The sequence below is a fragment of the Acomys russatus genome, chromosome 18 (assembly GCF_903995435.1).
Source record: "Acomys russatus chromosome 18, mAcoRus1.1, whole genome shotgun sequence".
NCBI classification, from domain to species: domain Eukaryota; kingdom Metazoa; phylum Chordata; class Mammalia; order Rodentia; family Muridae; genus Acomys; species Acomys russatus.
Genome location: NC_067154.1, coordinates 599,775 through 620,406, shown reverse-complemented (window position 1 = coordinate 620,406; position 20,632 = coordinate 599,775). Strand labels below are relative to the sequence as shown.

General features: G+C 41.5%; 1 protein-coding gene across 3 annotated transcripts in view; it reads right to left on the bottom strand.

Annotated features, from left to right (window-relative positions):
* Nucleotides 1–20,632, bottom strand: part of Ift88 (intraflagellar transport 88) — an 88,972-nt gene that overhangs the window by 25,732 nt on the left and 42,608 nt on the right. For all 3 annotated transcript variants that reach the window (XM_051160619.1, XM_051160620.1, XM_051160618.1), the window contains exons 15-22: nt 18,701–18,800; nt 14,700–14,786; nt 12,954–13,140; nt 10,008–10,116; nt 7,984–8,134; nt 7,172–7,287; nt 5,230–5,282; nt 3,923–3,988 (exon numbers count right to left, since the gene is read on the bottom strand). In XM_051160619.1, the coding sequence (XP_051016576.1) occupies nt 3,923–3,988; nt 5,230–5,282; nt 7,172–7,287; nt 7,984–8,134; nt 10,008–10,116; nt 12,954–13,140; nt 14,700–14,786; nt 18,701–18,800 (869 nt within the window). The remainder of the gene's footprint in view (nt 1–3,922; nt 3,989–5,229; nt 5,283–7,171; nt 7,288–7,983; nt 8,135–10,007; nt 10,117–12,953; nt 13,141–14,699; nt 14,787–18,700; nt 18,801–20,632) is intronic.

Genomic DNA, 20,632 nt, shown 5'->3' with positions numbered 1-20,632 from the left:
GAAAAATAAAAGTTGATCATGTCTTCTCTACCCCCAGACAACACTAAGCATTTTATGTCTTTGTTCTCTTGTTAGTTATCAAGAGAATAAGCAAAGCCAGGGCGTGGTGGCGCATGTCTGTAATCCCAGCACTCGGGAGGCACAGGCAGGTGGATCACTGTGAGTTTGAGGCCAGCCTGGTTTACAAAGCGAGTCCAGATCAGCCAAGGCTACACAGAGAAACCCTGTCTTGAAAAACAAACAAACAAATAAACCGAGAGAGAGAGAGAGAGAGAGAGAGAGAGAGAGAATAAGCGAAAGCTAGTTTTGGTTTTGAGACAGGGACTCATGTGGACTCACTGTGTACCTGGGCTAGCCTACAACTTCTAACCCTTTTTCTCCGTCTCCAAGGCAAGCAACGCCATGCCCAGCCTCAGCAATGCTGGAGATCAAACTTAGTGCTTCTTGGTTTCTGGACAAGTACTCTATGAACTAAGTTATATGTCTAGCTCCTAAAAATAGTTTCTAATACCTGAAAGATACCTATAATATGCTGAAATTGTATTTATTTAATTGAAAAAAGTAGTTTCAAATGTGCCTATTTCCTTGGGATGAGTTACAAAGCAGAAGACTCCATGAATCCAAACTTCCAACCACTCAGGCTCCCGATGGGTAACTCATTCCAGCTCCCAGGGGCGTCACTGTGCCCCTCTCCACAGGAGCAGGGTGCTGCTCACACAGTGGGTGTGCTGGCACCACATTCTCTCTCCTGCTCTCACCATGCTGCCCAGGCTGTTTGTCTAGCTTCCTGCGGCTGGGCTGTAGGCACCTACTATCCTGCCAGGTTACAACATACTTTTTGACAACCTTGGAGTAAGGAGGTATACAGCATATTTCTCCCCTTACCACAACTGCCATCCAGACTCTATATTTACCAACAGAGAAGAGTGCCCTTCCCTTGTTTCTGTTCCTGCCTACAAGCATGCTGGTCCAATGTCCTCCTGTTTCAGTTGGCCAACTCTCAGGCCCTCTCTTGTGTAGGTGTGCGGATCTTTTCAGAATTCACCTGTCCACTGTTTATGGTTCACTGCACTCCTGCAGACATTGTTTCCCACTGCTCTGCTCTCTGGCACATCTATGGCTTCTCCTTTTATATGACACCATTCCCTGCAGCCAACAGATGGTCACCTCGTCCATCCTTGAGGAAAGCTTCCCTGGACTGCACTGTCCAAAGTGGGCCACTCCTCATTTCACACCTGCTGCTCTTCTGTTTCTACCTCTACTTCCCCAGTGACTTCCCCAAATCAGTGGCTTCTGACTGGGACCTTCTACAGTTTTTTTTTCCCTCAGTGCTGGATATGAAATCCAGAGCATCTTTGTATCATGCAAGCACTGCCACTGAGTGACAGACCCAACTCAAAGCTTCACAAGCCATCATGTCTTCTTCAAGTCCATCTTCCTTGGCATGGGGGCATTACTCTTGTTTTCCTGACCTCTCTGCTCTCCTGATTTCCTTTCCTATCCAATCAGTTTCTTCGACTGCACTTGAATGTTAGTGTTAAGCTAGGTCCACTTTTGGTCCTATTGACTTATGATCTGTCCTGGGACGGCTCACCCATTCATCCACCTCAGCCAGTCTATCTCTTAGTAATTTCACTCCAGATGCACAATCTCCTCTATATACTACGGTGACTTTGTTAAGAGAGTCCAGATAGCTCAACTCACGTCACAACACCAGAGAACACCTGCCCCTCGCTGACTGACATCACCACCCCCAACTCTCTTCCTTCTACGTTTCCTCTACATAAACCCTTAACTTATGCTTCTCTTTCGCCTACTTCAAAGTTATTCATTTTGACTGTTAAATATCTTCTGTGCTTGAGTACATGCACGAGATGTATACATGTGTATATGTATGCATGTGTGTATGGGTGTACATGCACTTATGTGGGTGCTGATGTCTTCCTCAATTGCTCTCCATCTTATTTTTTGAGACAGGGCCTCTCATTGGACCTGGAGCTTGTTGGTTTGATCGGACTGGCTCGCCAGGAAGCCCCAGACTCCTCCTACATGTGTTGCAGCAGCACTAGGGTTCCAGGCATGTGCCACCATGGCAGGCTTTTCACATGGGTGCCGGCCCTGTGTAGTACCAGTCAGATCCTGCAGCCTGGAGCCTGCAGGCTTCACAGCTGGGGCGGGAGCACCAGTCAGATCCTGCAGGTGGAGGTGAGGGTGCTGCTTGTGGAACCTGCTAGATGGCCTGCACACTCCAGGATCAACTGCAGGGGCCACAAAGGTCCCTGTGCCCACAGATCATTAGGTAAACCAGGAATGTTAAGCACACAGTGGCCTCTCCTCAGTGGAGGAAATAAAATACCTGTTTTCTTGCCAAGAATGCTGAGAGTGGGATTTTGTTAAGGACCTGGTGACCTCTTTGTTATCTGTGGACAAAGAAAGTAGGTGTGGCCGACTCATCCACCTTTTGCCATAGAGGCAGACCTCACCAAATTCCGCACTCTCTTCCCTCCCTAAGATTTACTGTGTGGCTGGACCTCAACTGAGTGGACTGATTGTTGCCTAGAAACCTTTTCCCAAATTTCACTGTGTTTTAAATATGCTGACAAGGAACTGAACTGCCTAGCATCAGACTTCCCTGTCTGACCTGCAGAGACCCCTCAGTCAACCAACTTCAGGTGCCAGGCCGGTAGGTCCCACTTTCATACACACCAGCGCCCGAGTGATCTCTACTGACTAGGACCACACAGAAAGGTTTTCAAAAGGAAACGGGGAAAATGGGTGCCTGGGTCCACTGCAAACCTAAACAGCCTCTGAAGAAAGAGCTAGAAGTCTGCACTCTTTACAAGTTCTACAAGTGCCTGTCCTGTGGGCCAATCCCTCACTGGTGTCTGTGTGCTGTGGCTGTGAGTACTCAACCTACTTCTGATCAGCATGGGACACCTCAGTCCTCTGCAGTGGCACGCTTACAAGAGCCAAGCTGAGACTGCCTGCTTCTCAGATCAAGCTGTACCATCAGAACACTGGGCTCAGGAGAGACGAGTTCTTATTGTAATGTGTTGTTGCATGTGTTTACTGTTCTTGAGGACAAAATGAAAAAGATTTTTGAAAGATGTTCTCTTCGCTGCAGCGCTGTTCTCAACACCTCCCACACCTCTCAATGACTGTCCTCACCATGAATGAAAAGATTTCTTCTCAAAGAATTGCTTTTTGCTTTCTTTGACTACAAGGCAAGTCAGGACAAAACAGACAGTTTACTGGCAATATGCCGTGAAAAAAGGTAACTATTTTCTGTTTTTCTTAGACCAGATCTTATAGTTCCTGCTGTAATATTTTTTGTTTTCACCGTGAAAGACTTAAAATCCATAGTGCAATGGTCTGTGCATGCATGCTGTGGCACCCGTGTACCTACCCACATATTATATATATACACACACTCCAATAAAAATCCTACAAATGCCTTCTCTATAGAATATCACTTTATATGAACTTACATAACTAAGGCTGACCTTGAACTCTGAACTTCTAACCCTCTGGCCATCACCTCCTCAGCATTAAGACTACAAGCATGAGTCACCACATCTTGTTTTAGTTGGTATGGGGATCAAAACAGGACTTTGTTCATATGGAGCAAGCATTCTGCCAACAGCGCACAGCTGCTTTCTCCACAATTTATTTGTATATCTTTTTATAAAAGCTTGAGATCAGAGTTTTTAATAATAAACAGAATGTGTTATTATACTAAAACCTATCAACAACTAAATTCTATAAAAGTGCACATTTACGGAGTCAAATTTTCTGACTGCATATGCACCACAACTGTGGGTCTGTTTACGCATACTGCTTCTACAGCAGTGTGACCATCTACTAAAGCACACAGTGCAGCTCCCTTCCTTGCCTTCAAGTGATAAACTATAAGGCCACTTACATTCAACATTCTCTGGGAACTTCCTGTGGATCTCTTTGTAAGTATCTAGAGCCTTTTGGTAGTTACCTGTAAAGAAAGAAAGAGGAAAATGTAACAGTAGCTAGCTGTATAGGGATATACAAATCTTATTAAATTTAAGAAACATTTTGATTCTAATCTAAAGCATTGGCATACTTTAACAGTGTAGTAGAAGATGCTCCTGTTTGCCACAAGCAAATATTTATCATTCTTGAATAATTCTAGAAGAAAAATCCACGTATTGTGTGGCTATAACAGCGCTCAGGAAGCAGATGAAGGAGCATGGCTGTTGAGTGTAGGTCAGCCTGACTGCACAGTGAGATTCAGGCCAGCCGCGGCTACACAGGAACACTGGCTCTCAGAAAAACAAAAAAAGTAAACAAATAAACAAAATCTAAAAAAGTTTAGAGTAGAAGGGAATGGTTGAAATTAGTTTTTACTTCTCAACAGAAATAATTAAGTACCTAGCTTTAAGATCAATGCAGAGCTTGGGCTGTGACTCAGTGGTCCTGCACAAATGAACGTGCACCTCACAGTCAAACTGTCTATCTGACAGGAGCCATGGCAGTGTTAGAGTGAGCCCTCTAGTGCTTGAGGGCGGCACTAACTTTGTGATGTATGCCTGGGCCACTCTGAAGACACTGACAGGTATCAGGAAATCTCATACTCGCCAGTGAGCACCAACAACCTCAGCTATGCTTCCTGTGGGGCCAGGGACTCTTCTTGGGCATTTTTCTGGTCTATGGGAGTGTTTATAAATGTCACACTGACCTTCTAGTTGAATCTGGCATTCTAAGCTATAGGCATCTCCATTAGGACAGAAACACAAACCTCTGAACCTAGTGAACTTTATTGTAAATTATACACAGTTCCTGCTGTCCCAGTTCTGAATTAAGAACCACTCAGGCAGAAAATGGAAATAGAAACTAATATAAAAAGAATATGCTGTGGCTAACCCTGAGAAACAACCCATTTTTAGGGGAATTATGGAACACATGATTAACCTCACGTTGCAGGCTGGGTGTACTCAGTGGTAGAAGACTTGCTCTTAAAATCAAACCCAGTGCCGGTCTCCGCCCTTGCCCCAAACAAAAACAAAACACCCCTACTTTGTAAGCAAAACTTTTTCTACATTTAGTAATTATTTTTATATGATACGGTTCAATTATATGTAGTTATTCAGAAAGTTAGTGTTTAATAAACATTCAACTGGAACACATTTATATGTGAAATTACCTAAAAGAAAAGACACAAACTAAATAAGGAATGAATAAAGTCAAAATATTTACCACTTCTTCTAAAACAGCTAGCTACCATCAGCTGCCATTTCACTTGTGTGGGTCTATAAAAGAAAGAAATTAGTGGAAATTAGAAACGAAACAAAAATAATGAGACAGTGAAGCAGACTCATTAAGCTTTCTACCTATAATTCCTTTTAATACTTCTGACCTTTTGTTTATTTAATACTTATTAATAATACACAGGCTCACAAGTTTAGAGCCTAAAAATTATTTGAGCTTATGTTAGAACAACCAGGCTTTAGTAAAAAAAAAAGAAAAAAAAAAAAAAAAAAAAAAAAAAAAGGAGCGTGAAAGAGAATTCTATTTATTCTATTCTATTTATGAAAAAAAAAAAAAAACCTTATACAAGAACCACATTCTTTTCTAAAGTGAATAAGCATAACCAGGATCTCTGGAGACTAACATTACAAACGCCCAAACCAGGCATGGTGGGACATGCTTGGATTCCCAGTGCTCATGAGAGGCGGAGGCAGGAGGAGTGCTGTGGCTTTGGAGCCATCCTTGCCTATGCAATGAGTTCTAAGCTAGCCTGGGCTACAGCGGGAGATCCTATCTCTGAAAAACAACCCTTCACCCTAAGATCTGAATGAGAAACAGCCTAGGGAACTGCTTAATACTCCCCTACTCTTCAATTCTCCTTTCTGCTTACCTAGTGGCTTCCAGACAGCCTACCAATTCCACCCTAGTTTGATAGCAAGCCTACCAGCTTTGGGGTTGGACAGAGCTGGGCTTCAATCTCAACACTCTATGTGACAAGTTATTAATTTTAAGCCTACCCAGTGCAATCTACATAAAATACGTAGTTAACTGTATTACATTTATCCTTGAAGCCTGTTACTTCTCCACCCACATGCTATGTCCAGGGTTCTAACCCAGTTTATACCCCTTGCAGTTCCTTTCTGCCTTCCCAGTTCTCTTGCCTTGCCAAACTTTTACCTTCAGCAAATCCAGGCAGTAGCACGGCTCCTTGTGCTAGACCCCAGGTCACACACACTCCCTTTGTCAAAAGCCATCCCAACCTCTGACACCGCCCACAATCTGCAGAGTCTACTGTTGTACACCAGCTCCTAACAGTTATATTAGGCAATTACTTTTTATTACAAACTGTCAATGGAGAGTTTGACTGTGAAGTGCACAATCATTTGTACAGCACCACTGAGTCACAACCCAAGCTCTGAGCCACTGAATCTACACAGACATTACTTACGTCTCTGGGCCTTCCGCTATCCTTCTACTGATTCCAAATTACACCTCATCTCATAATTTAATCTGGCCAAAGACCAAGCAGGGTATAATACATTCCAGTTATGTTTGAATCAGACATGTGAAAAACATTCTGATGTGAACTTAAAAATATATTTAAGCAGCAGGGAGTGGTGGCGCATACCTTTAATCCCAGCACCCACAATGTACAGCAACTGTAAATTGAAACCAACACAACTTCCTTTTATTAAGACTTTTCTAGCAGTAAAGTGGTCCTAAGACTGAGAAAGTCACTTTCTGATCTGTAAATAAATTCTACTTGCTCACTGATGTGCAGATAAGGAAAACAGATAAAGTGTATTATAAAAGGTATTTAAAATTCCTATGTAACAGAACATAAATTTGCTACAATAGAGACAAAATAAGATGAACAAAATACAAGAAAATAAAAGCAATTCATTAAGGTATTTTCTTGAGCCAGCTGTTGTGATGCATGCGCCTGCAATCCCAGCACTTAGGGAGGCAGAGGCAGGCAGATCTCTTAAGAGTTTGAGGCCAGCCTGGTCTACAAAGTGAGTCCAGGACAGCCACGGCTACACAGAGAAACCCTGCCTCAAAGGGAAAAAAAAGGTATTTACATGAATTTATTAGGTCTATCAAATACTAATTTTTTAGGGGTAAAAATAGTCTCAATGCAAGACATTAACTATAAAATCCAGTTACTTACTGTATAAGGGAAGCTCTTTCAAAGTACTGAATGGCTTTTTCACAGAACTGGGTATCAATGTAATAAGCTCCAAGCCACTCAATGACCTCAATGTTAGAAGGGAAATACCTGTATGACTAGAGAAAACACAGAAGGTGATAATGTAACTTCAATAGCAATACAGAGTATACTCCTGATGACGTTATCTGATAAACGGATTCATTTATAAAAAGTATGAGTTATCAACAGAATTTTACAAGTTTTAAAACTACACAAGACTTGAAAAACTTAGGCATACTTGACAGTCTTCAATTATATATGGCTTTCATTTTAACTAAAATAAATCAAAGCAGTTGGGCATGGTGGTGCACACCTTTAATCCCAGCACTCCGGCCGATCTCTGTGAGTGCAAGGTCAGCCTGGTCTACAAAGCGAGGCCAGGACAGCCAGGGTTTTTACATAGAGAGACCCTGTCTTGAATCCCCCCTCCGGCCCCCAAAATAGAATCAAAATTATAGTTCAAGAATGTTTTATTAAGCCGGGCATGGCGGTACATATCTTTAGTCCCAGCACTCAGGAGGCAGAGGCAGGTGGTTCGGCATGAGTTCGAGGCCAGCCTGGTCTACAAAGCAAGTCTAGGACAGCCAAGGCTACACAGAAAAACCTTGTCTCAAAAAATGAAAAAAAAAAAAAAAAAAAAAAAAAAAAAGGAATGTTTTATTTTACCTAGATCATGATTAGTTTTAAACTAATAAGTCTTTCTAAAATTTTATGGCCCATTCCCTTTAAAACGCATAAGATGTCAGAACCTAGAAGTGAGAGGACACACCTACCTCATAGTAATACTGGAATGCTTGGGACTTGTCTCCCTCGCTGTCGTATAACTCTCCCAGTTTAGACAGAGCTTGGGAATCAGTTGGAACAACGCTGATCAACTGCCACAGCCATTTAATAGCTTGATTGGGATTTTCCATTAACTCGTATCTTAGACAATGTCAGTTAAGATTTAGTCACCAATAAGTAAAATTGGAAATATCACAATGAAAATGCTTCTGGGCCTCGGGAACATGCTGTCTGCACTGCTAATTCTAGATCTCTCCAGGAGGCAGGAAATAGAGCTGTTCTACTCAGAAACACCTTTGTCCCCTCTCTATGCTCCCCTTTGGCTCTCTTTAGTTTCATGTAAATATATTCAGGAACATTAATAGTTTTAAGTACTAGAGGTAGGCTTAACTTTTTTCACAGAAGTTTTAGAGCAAAGAGCAGCACAATTATTGCTTATGTATTTATTATAATGTTTTTGCAGAGCTGAAGATGGAGTCAGGGCCAAATGTCTAGCAGAATTCTTCAGAGCACTGTCTAGAAATGCCTCCATGTTTGTTCAATGACTCCAGCTCTCTCACGTTCCTCAGCACACAGGTTTGTCTTCCTACATTTTTCTTATGTGTTTCCCCTAAGTATAGGATAAGCCTAAGACAGGGCATTTGCTTTCAGTAACTTCCTTTAGTAGCCAGGAAGTCCCCTGCATATGCGCAAGTACTTTGAATCAACATTTATTGGCGATTACTTATATTGATGTTCAATGAAATGAACAGATTGCTATTCAAAGTTCTGTCAGCAAGAAGCCTCCTGTGGTTTTCAGTTTGGTTTGTTTCAGGGTGTGGTGTTGTTTTGGAGATGAGGTCTAGTCAAACTATTGCTGAGCAGGCCTTGCTCTCCATAGCCTCTGGCCTCAGCCTCCAAGTAGCTAGGATTGTAGGTACTTGCTACCACACTCAGCTTGCTCTCTTGTTTAACATGACAAATCAAATGTGATACCACAGGATAAAAAATAAGGAGGTTTATTCAAAAAGTCTCAAATGTATCAACTAACCACTGCCAATCACTAACTAGGCACTACCAGAGTCATGATGTTTAGTTTCAGGAAAAGTGGCCAGCACTGCACTTCCTGGGTACAGCTCAATGGGCAGCATTCACCCAGCAAGTGCAGGGCCCTGCACTCCATAGTCACTGCTTGAAGCACATAATAAACACAGAAAATAAACAGAATAACTGCAATACTATCTGCTCTAAAAATTTATAAAAAATTAAAGTACATTTAATCCAAAGTAGAGTGGATAATACTTCTCTAACATTTACATGAAGCCTATCAGGGTAATTGCATGAAAATACGAAAAACCTACCTAAATGTTAATTACTTCTTCCCATAGCATGGTCAAAGTTTATCACAATGAGAGACATCAAAGTGCATTTCCAATGCAGTGCGAGGCATTAAGAACATTAGCACATGTCTGTTTTTCTAACTGTTGAGTGGGAAAAACCAAAGAGAGCACGTGGGACAGAGGGTGACAGGCCAGCAGTACTTTACAGTAGTGCACATACGGAGTCCAAACACAGGCTCTGACCTTGCACACACGGCGCACACAGCATGAGTGCTGATGAACACGGCCACGCAGCACAGAAGAATTGTGAGGGTGACCGTTTTCAGAGAGCTATACACACTATCTCTATACTCCTAACGCAACAGTACTAATTACCACGAGTCTTCAATACGCTACATGAATCAGAATTAACACAATGCTAAAGCATTTAATTAACTTTCAATCAGAACTTATGTGTACTCAAAATGTTGTCTTCGATTCCTTCAATTTTTTAAAATAAAAATTAACAACTAATAGGTTGAATCTTTAATTCTTCTTAGGAGTCAAATGATCTTTTACCAACTGAACTACTTTCAGCAGTTTAACCTGTTATATTATCCTTAGCAATTATCTCCATGGCTAATATTATTTAATAATCTATATTCAATTTCCAGTTGAGGGAATTAATAATGCTCTCAAATTTTCAAGTAAGATACACATTTGCTATCTGGCAAAGAACTTGAGCGCTGTTGCGAAGGATTGCATGCAGTTTCAGGAAGGAGTCCAAGGCTTCATCCAGGCGGTTTAGCTTCTTATAGGTGAGGCCTTGAGAAGAAGAGAGCAGCAGTATCATCAGCAAAACTGTACTCAAAGCACAGGACAGATATTTAACTATATGCAAATATTTACCCAGAAGAGAGAATGAAAGTGAACTGAGGCATTACAAAAACAAACAAACAAACAAACAAACAAACAAACAAATGGGGAGCTGGAGAGATGGCTCAGAGGTTAAGAGCACTGGCTGTTCTTTCAGAAGTCCTGAGTTCAATTCCCAGCAACCACGTGGCAGTGAACAACCGGCTACAATGAGATCTGGTGCCCTCTTCTGGTAGGCAGGCACACATGCAGGCAGAGCCCTGTATACATAGTAAATAAATGTTAAAAACAAAAACAATAGGGGATGAGGTTTCTCCAAGCAGACAGACATACTACAGACAGCGACTGTGGTTTTTGAGGTGTGTTTGGCAGGGTAGGGAGCACAACACTAAGCAGACAGGAGCCAACCAATAGACTCACAGAGTGGACTTAGTACTTCAGATATGGATCCAGCTTAGACATCTTAAGTCAGTGGAGATGAAGGGATAGTGTGATGGACTGTGGTAGGACTGCTGGGTTGTGCACGATGAGGACAAATGTAGGTCTTTACTTCATTACAAAAAGAATTCAAAAGACGTAGGAGAAGTGGGGCTAATTAAGAAAAGGAAAGGGATCAGCAGGAGTGGAATGTAGGAGAGGGGAATGAGACAGAGGAGGTAAGTAGGATAGGAATACATTATGTTCATGCAAATGTCATGATAATGCCTATTATTATATATGCTTAATACTTGCTAGTAAAACATTCTAAATATTCAAAATTTACTTTTAAGTCACACCAGAAAAATAAAGCTGTAAGATTCTAAAAATATCTAAAATTTATAAAGTTTTTTAAAACTCAGCATCTAAGTAGGTAATTAGGCTCCTCTAGGAAGGCCTATGGCCTTTTCTCCTTCCTCTGCCAGTAAAACCTTCTCCAGACCTCAAGTGTCACACCCTGCATTTCTTCATGCTCTTCTCAGTGGTGTGCCTCAACTAGCCTCTTCTCCCCTGGTTCCAAACCTGGGTCGTGCTCCTTTTATCAGGCAGGTAATTGAGTAACAGGCCAACCTTTGACTGAACAGACCCATCCAGATTGTTTGCTTACGTAAAGCACTGCCCATCACTCTCACTAGTGAACAGATTCTACTCATTGTTTCCTCTTTCTGTGTCACGTACATGTATGTGTGCATGCACACGTGTACGCAGACATATTGAGGCCAGAGATCCATGCTGAGTGTCTTCCTTAAGTACTCTCCACCCTATCTTCTGAGGCAGGGCCTCTTACTGAACCTGGAGCTTATCCTCCATCTAAACTAATTTGCCAGCTAGCTCCAGTTAGCTGCCTTTCTTTGCTTACCAAGCAATGGACCACAGGCATGTGCTACATCGCCTGGCTTTTTAGGTGAGTGCTGGGGATCAGAACTCAGGTCCTCTTGCTTGTGTGGCAACAACCATCTCCCCTGCCTATCCCCCACTCAGTTTTTAATCTGAAAATTGTTAAACACCAGGAAATAGTTTATAAGAGCATCAGACATCCAAGGAAAGATAACAACAACAACAAAAAAAAAAAAAAAAAAAAAAAAAAAAAAAAGAAAGAAAGAAAAAGAAAAAAGAAAAAAAAGAAAGAAAAAGAAAATAAAAGAAAAAGACATGAAAACCACCCCAAACTAAAAATACAAACAAAATTCATTATCAAATAATAACACATGCAGAGAGAAGCATATTTAAAAGAAACATCAGTAACTAAAGAAACTAGTCCAGAGCCTGGGAATGGTGTTGAAAGCCTTAAATCCCAGCACTTGGGAGGCAGAGGCAGGCAGATCACCGTGAATTCAAGGCCAGCCTGGTCTACAGACTGAGTCTGGGACAGCCAAGGCTACACAGAAAGACCCCCCTCAAAAAAACCCAACCAACCAAAGAAACTAGCCCAGTATTGCAGGTATGCATTTGTTTGCTATACTTTGGAAATAACAGTACCCATATTAGGCGGTCTCTGAAGGACAGGAAGGTGATGAGGTGGGGATGAACTTTTGTGTCTTTGTTGTTGGTTTTGCTTTTTGTTTTTTTTTTTGAGACAGGGTCTCTCTGTGTACCCTTGGCTGTCCTGGTGTCACTTTGTAGACCAGGCTGGCTCGAATTCACAGAGATCCACCTGCCTCTGCCCTCACAGTTCTGGGATTACAGGCGTGTGACACTGCGCCTAGCTGCTTCCATGCCTTATAATGTACAAGTACAAGTAATACAAATAAAAACCTGAGATGCTGGAGAGGTGGCTTAGTGGCTAAGAGCACTGACTGCTCTCACAGAGGATCCAGGGTTAGTTTCCAGCACCCATGTGGCAGCTCATAACTATCTGTAACTCCAGCTCCAGGGAGTTGTGCCTCTGTGTGTTCCAAACACACGTGCTACACAGAAAGGCATGGAGGCAAAAACATCCATACACATAAAATAAAAATAAAAAATATTAACAATTCTGAAGCACATTTGGCAAAATGTTAAAATGTGTCAAACTTTGCCATTAAACACCCTCTCCAAGTGCTTTTTGTATATTTGACATTTTTCTTAATTAAAAAGGAAGATGGGTGGGTTTTTTGTACCTATTTGGAAGAAGTTGAAAAACATCATCTTATATCATCAGAAACTTGGGGACATAGTCTCCTATCTGTGGTAGATATAGAGATCAGAAGTCTTTTTGGAGGGCACCCTAACACTGACCCAAGTTTTACATAGCATGGTTTTTGTTTGAATCATTAACTCCACTTAGAGAGTCGACAATTCCTTAGTGCGGTTTGGCTTGTAGAACTTACCAATGTTATAAAGGGCTTCAGTACAAGAAGAATCATTTCTTAAGGCCTCTTTATAGAACTCAGCTGCCTTCTCATAATCACCATTCGCAAACACTGTATTCCCTTTATTGGTAAGAGCAGATGGGTTATATCTATCCGAGTTCACAGCTAAATCTGCATAGCTGCTGGCTTGGGCAAATTCATTCTCCTAAATGAAGCATAAAAGATAGAGACTAAATTTTCTCAAGTCTCCTCAGAATGTTCTGAGATTACTGAATGATAAACAGACTTTCTGAGATTATAAATGATGAATGGAAACAAATATTTTAAGTATCTGGGTTTTGACAGGCTGTTTGCAGTTGTCAAGTTCAAACAGGCAAGTTTCTTATGGCTGGCTTTCCTAGTCTCAGGGTTTGATAACAACAGTATTTATACGTAGGTGGTTCCATCTTCAACGCCCAAACCCCGTGTCCTCATTTGCTGCGCACTGCCTTCCCACCTGAAGCCCTGAAATAGCTGGAGGGCCTCAGCTGTCCCTGCTCTGCACCTGGCTGTGTCACCCACTAGGCATCTGCACCTATGCCCGGGTACTGCCTCTTCCTCTCTCAGCCAAAGCTTGAGCAGGACATTGCCTTCATTCCCATGATGCCCCCGGCCCCTTTATTTCACTGTGGCATGGTCATCTGTGTCAAGTCAGCTCAGTGAAATGAGACTTCCCTTTAAAATGCCTAAGTCGGGGTCAAACACTTGGCAGAGTTGGAGTTGTCACTGTTGCCTCCCTCCAGGATACTTTTCCTCCCCTCAACAGAAACCCAGTGTCCATTAGCAGCCGTGCTCTACTTTGTCTCCTCCCAGCTCTGGAGACCTATATTCTTTCTACCTCCTTTCCTAGCCTGGGCACTGCATCTTAAATGGGGTCTTTGTGTCTGGTTCTTGATGTGTTTGTAAGGTCCCTGTGCCCTGTATTAATAGTCTGTTGCTTTTAATGGAGGACTAAACTCCAATGTATAGAATACCACATTTGGTTTACCCCTTTGTTGCTGATACATACTTCAGGTGCTTTCATTCCTTTTGGTTGTTATGAATAATGCTGCTGTGCACATCTATGTGTAAGTCTGTGTGGACTTATATGAACTACAACTTATATGAAAATTGGTACCAAGAAGTGGAATGCAGCTGTGAAAAAACTAAAACATTGTCTTCTGGACACCAAACAGAAGTGAAAAGAGCCGTGAGGGCTGTTGCTGAGGACTGCGGAGGTGCGGAACTCAGTGGAGCCTGCAGAGGTGGGAAGGAGCTGCTATCTGAGGCTGAGTAAAGGGCAAATCAAGTTTGTAGTTGGAAGGCAACTGGCATACGTGGCGCCCACCTCCTTCCAGGCATCCCAGTGATTGGCACCTAGTAGGCACTCCATCAGTGCTTGCCATAGATGGTACTGTGCAATTCTAAGTCATTCAACCTGGGGTACCACCTTCTTCATCGCTAGCACAATGGGCTGAAATGTCTCTAGTTCAGCTTGCAGCTGCCAGTCCATAATTCCATGGTGTTTCCCTCACTACCAGCTTTTCTCCCTCACTTCTTTAGACACAGTCTTTTCACTCATGTCACAAACTCAGCCCCTGGCAGCACTTGTCCTAGACAGGTCCTCAGTGTACTTCATCCCATTTACACTTTGCTCCAGGCTTTGTTGGAGGCCTTTCATTAGGCAGAAATTTAGAAATGTAAAAATATCACATAGACAACTCTTAGTAAATAAGCAAAACCTACCAGATAATACAGGAAGGAGAGGTTGGTTGCAGCTGCGCTTTTCACTCTACTATCCTTCTTTTCAAACATCTTCAGTGTGTCTACAGCCTAGAAACAGAGTGCCTGAAGTCATCACCACAGTCATATAGCACTAGCCAGAGGGGTCTGTGTGGAGTGGAACACAGCGAGTACAGGGGGAGCAGCCATGAGTTCAAGACAGTGTAGGCAAGATGAGAATTTCATGCAAGGTAAGAATTTATCAAACAGGAAGACAGATGTTCTATAACAAGAAATTAGAACTGAATTTGAGAGCACACAGATGGATTTAACAGAAGATTAGACAAAGTTGAAGAAAGGGCTGATGGCTGGGGAAAGCCCAGCTGTGGACACTGAGCTTTGTGAGTCAGAGAAGCAGAACAGCTGAAATGAGGGCCTCGAACTTTTACTCAACATGGTCCAATTTCCTCCTGACAGAATATTTTTTTTTCTTTTTAAGTCTTTTTTTTTTTTTTCTTTTGGTTTTTCGAGACTGGGTTCCTCTGTGTAGCCTTGACAGTCCTGGACTTGCTTTGTAGACCAGGCTGGCCTCGAACTCACAGTGATCCAACAGCCTATGCCTCCCGAGTGCTGGGATTAAAGGCATACGCCACCACTGCCCGGCCTGACAGAATATTCTGGGCCTTCTGGTTGCAGCTATTACACACCAATCTATAATCAATTTCCAATAGAGAACAACCAGAAAATTTATATAAAACACTATAAACAACTTGGAATAGCACTGGAGAGCTATTGAGGTAACCAGAACTTGAGGAGCAAGAGCCCACAAAACATTCTGAATAAAGCACAGCAAAAGGATGAATATATTTTAAGAAAAATGTCCTTTAGAGAGAACACGAGATAGAGATGAGTACAGAGATACAGGCTTTTATAAATGTATCCTAGGTGCTCAGAGAAGGGAAATGAATGGCTGAACAGTTTTCAAAATCAATAATAGAAAACAATTCTGGGAATGCTATCAAAATATTATCTAAAGTAGATAAATATAACTCCATCTTCAAGTCCTGAGAAAGGAAAACACATGTTTAGCCACCTACCAGGTTGGATACAATGCTATTCAAATGGCACGCAGAACAGTTGGACACCTTACATGAACAGTACATGGAGATCCAACCTAGAAATGACTTTGATATGGGAAGGAAAAGGTACAAGGGGATAGTGGGTGTTATTTTCTTCCTTTTTAAAAAATACATTTATTCTTGACATCTTGGTATCTCCTATTTATGGCAAGCACTTGTGTCTCAGTAAAATTCCTGCCTCACTTTAGTATTGCCATCAGCTACAGCTACTGCAACTCACCAGAAGAATGTGCCACACGGTGCTTGATTCTAATGAACTAACAGAAGAATGTGCCATGCGGTGCATGCTGATGCAGGTTTGTTAGAATAAGGATTTTTTAAAATACTGGATTCCAAGGCTAGAGGTGTCAATTAGAGGCACAGTGCCTATCTAGAATGTGTGATGGTCTTGGTTTGATGCCTAGCATCACAAAATAAACAAACCAACTAAATTCTTATAAAGGGTTTTGATGACCTTAAAAAACTGTTAGACACTTCTAGGCTAGTCTAACACTAGAGAAGAACCATCCAAACATCATGTCCTGTCTTTTCAAGCTGAAGGAGGATAATGGTGAGCTAGAGGCCAGCTTAGGCTTCAGAGCAAAACTCTGTAGCAAAAAAACCAAACAAACAAAAACAAAACAAAACAAAACTACCACACATACACCCAAACAACACAAACAACAACAAAAAACAGGAAAAAAGATATTCTGAATAAGAGGAACAAAGTAAGCAGGAGATAACAAGATCTAGGTTAATTTTAACTGAAAAAGTTAAGAGTGTTTATTTTTTAAAGTTTTATTTTATTATTTTACATGTATTAGTGTTTTGCCTACATGTATGTCTATGCACCACTTATGTGTCTGGTGCCCATGAAGGCCAGAAGAGGGCATCAGATCCCATGGAATTGAAGTTACAGATGGTTCTAAGCCGCCATGTGGGTCCTGGGACCCAAACCCAGATCCTTTGGAAGAGCAGCCAGTCTCTGAACTGATGAGCTGCCCCTCCAGCACCGAGAGTGCTTACTTTTGAATGGACAGTTATAAAACATGAACCATGTCAATGTACTATTAACCTTCTCTAAAGACAGAATAAAATAAAATAAAATGCCAAGAGAAAACAGATAAATAAAATTTCCTCACTATGTCATCTTCAACAATATACTTCATATTCATAAATTATTTTTCAGGTCCCAAGATCACTTCGGCAAGATAACAGAGACCAATCTGTCTCACATCACACGACTCTACTGCAACAACTCACAGTGGCTGTTTGTTTGTTGTTTGTTTGATACAGGGTCTCATGGCGCTCAGGTTGACCAATAGCTGAGGAGACCTTGCCCTTCTGATCCTCCTGCCTCCAGCTCCCCAGTGCTAGGATTAAAGGCATGTGAGCCACCAGAGGAGGGGGCTGGAAACCATACTCAAAAGAAACACATGCTTTTAATCTCTCTCTAGGCCCTGAGAGTGGTGTTTTTTAAAATTAAGTTATTTATTTGCTTTACATCTCAATTATAGCTTCCCCTTCCTCCCTCCTCCCAGTTCCTCCCTCTCACCTCCCTATCTTTTCTCTTCTCAGAGGACAGTGCTGTCTTTTTAAATGGCTAATGGTGTGATGATAAAATGACAGAACAGATATAAGGATTTTCTGAACGTTTTTGATGTTTTGTAAATATTAAAGACATACACTTAAATATGGTGATTAATTCGTGCAGCTACCCACTCCATGGCACTACAGTAATATTAGTCCTTTCACTACTACATGAACACAAGGTTACTCCACTCTGTTCTTATTCTGGTGTTCTCCCCGGTCCCTGGAGAACAATTACTCCTTTCTGTTGTCTTCCAGACTGGAGGGAGGAAGGTCCTTCACTCTGCTGTGGTTTTCTCTGGCCCTTGCTGTCTGAGTTGAATGAAGTTTTGGATTTCAGGCACATCTGACACTGACCATCAGTCTTATAAACTAGCGAACCAAGTGTACTTTGCTTGTTCTATTTTGGTATTCTCTCTCTCTCCCCTCTCTCTCTCTCTCTCTCTCTCTCTCTCTCTCTCTCTCTCTCTCTCTCTCTCTCTCTCTTCCCCTCACCCCCAAGACAGGGTACCCCTGCCTCCCGAGTGCTGGGATTACAGGCGTGGGTCACCTCCAGTCATTTTCTTAAAACTCTGCAATTCTCTGCTTTTGTCTCAGCTCTGCTTTACTTGGGCGAGTGTATTGGGTGACTGGTCAGGCAGTAGACTGTCTTAAGTCAATTTGTACATTTTGGAAGCTGCTAACCCGCACTGCTGGTTCACTCAGGAATTTAAGTTTTATTCCTTCTCAAGTCTCTGAGGGGCACTGAAGACAAGGTAGTATAGTTTTACAACCAGCTTAGTTGGTTAGGGGATAAGATCATTTTAGGTCAAGATAAAGAAGTTAAGCTATTAGAGTTGAGATAGGATAGATATTGAATTTCATTCAGAAATTTAGACCCAACAAGACAGGAAAGACACTTACTTCAAACTGGACAAATGCAGATGGCCAAGTCACTATGAATGTAACATGTATAGAACTCATTATTCTCATGATTGTCACATAGTTCTCCCTGCTGTATGTAGTTTGTCTTATACATGTGTAATAAAATAAAAGTATTAAAAAACACTATTTGGGCTCCCTGCACACACTGGCTTCTACAGGCGTTGGCACTTTGCACAGCAGTCTGGAAATTTCAATGCCTGGACCAGCATAAGGTCTGGTAATTTAACTATATGCTATATATGCAAAGTATTTACATTTTAAGAAACAGAACCAACATGTCAAAACTTGTCCGAGTTTACAGGTGGGGTAGAGCACTTCAATGACAGTCTAGAAAGCGGTTTCCCTGTATTCATTGCTTGGACCAGCTAACATGTGAAACAGCACTGCACTTACTTGGTTAAAGTCCTTTTGCCTCAAGTATGTAATTGCTTTGTTAATCTCCAGATCATTGGCCAGCTCCACATACTGAGAGGCTTTCACTACTTCCACACACCTGTAAGAAACGTGAGACAAAATGGATCACTTGGTTTCATTTCAGTTATTTATGTTGTTGACTCCCCATTCTTTCTCTCTTCATGTGATGTGTGTGTGTTTACAATGTATGTATCCTTTCATTGGGTGTACAGTGTATATATGTGCACATATGGAGACCAGAGGTCAATGTCAGCTGCCATCCTCTATCATTCTCCACCGTGACCATGGCAACTCTTATGAGAGAAAGCATTTAACTGGGGCTGGCTTATGGTTATCACCATGTGGGGGAGCATGGCAGGAGGCACGGCAATGCATGGTGCCGGGTAAGTAGTTGAGAGCTAAATCCAGGTTTGCAGGTGAGAATTTTGGTTTCTTTAAAACTCCAGTTATTGGCTGGAGAGATGGCTCAGCAGTTAAGAGCACTGGATGCTCTTCCAGGGGACCCAGGCTCAATTCCCAGTACCCGCATGGCAGCTCACAACTGTCTATAACTCATGTTCCAGGGGATCTGACACAGATATACATGCAGCCAAACCACTAATATACATAAAATAAAAATAAGTAAATTTAAAAAGTGACCCAGTTATGTTGGAAATATGTTTTTGTTTTAATTCCAGGTGTGGGATATGAGGCTGCTTCAGAACAATCAGAAGCTAGGCAGACAGAATGACGAGTCCTGAACCCACACAGGTGGACAGAGGGTTCTGTCCCTGACTTAATGAAGACAGGGCTGCCCTACACTCTGGATCCCTGTGGTGAGCGTGGGTCCAGGTGCATGCTGCGCACGGATGCCGCCGAGGAGAAGAGGCTCTCACAAGCTCCTTGGGTCCTATTTCTTGCTATCACGGCACACAGAATTGTACCAGTTTATCACAAAGAACATTAGTAAAGACATAGATAAAGAATGTGATGATGGTTCAAGGAGACTGCTCAGTGGTTAAAACACTTGCCGCGCAAGCCTGCCAACTTGAGTTCAATCTCCACACTCAACCTAAAGGAAGAAAAGGAGAACAGACTCCACAAAGCTAAGACTTTTCTACTCATGCTGTGACACATAGACACAAACAATAAATAAAGATAATATATCTTGGGTGAGATCTGGAAGGGTCCTTAGCAAAGGTCCTTAGTAGGTCTAAGGGGGAATCTGGGGTCTTCCACCTTAAAGTGTATATATATTTGATATATATTTGGGTAAAATTGCATAATATATATATATATATATATGTATATATATATATATATATATATATATATATATATATATATATATATATATATATATATATATATATATATATAATTTGATGTGTGTGTGTGTGTTTGTATGTGCATGCTCATGTGCACGTTTGTATGTGTGACAGGCCTCAGAGATCTGGAACGTTGAGTATACTCTTCTTTCTGCATAAAATATTTATTCTCCTTCCCCTACTTTTATCTTTACTAATTCTTCAGTTCTCAAGCCAGATATCAATACAAGAAGATGTCCATGGCCCCAGTTTATAAAACAGGTATTCCTACTATGTGAGGCCATAGTACCCTATAAAGTGTTATTTTATGTCAAGTTAATAATCACTTAGATTGCTTTGTTATCATTAGTTTAATCATTTATCAACTTAGTTCAACTGTAAACTTCTTGAGTAAAAAAAACTTAAAATATTTTTTGACCTATCACTGGTCTCAATAAACAAGTATTTGTTTTTGTTGGGCTGCTGGCTTTCTAAGCATGCCATTAAAACCACAAATGATAAAGAAGATTGATTAATTTCATTTAGAAAACTCCTACTAGAAAACAATTTATAATAATTTCTTATTGGATTAAAAATTTTCAAGCTAGGCAAATGGCACATGTCT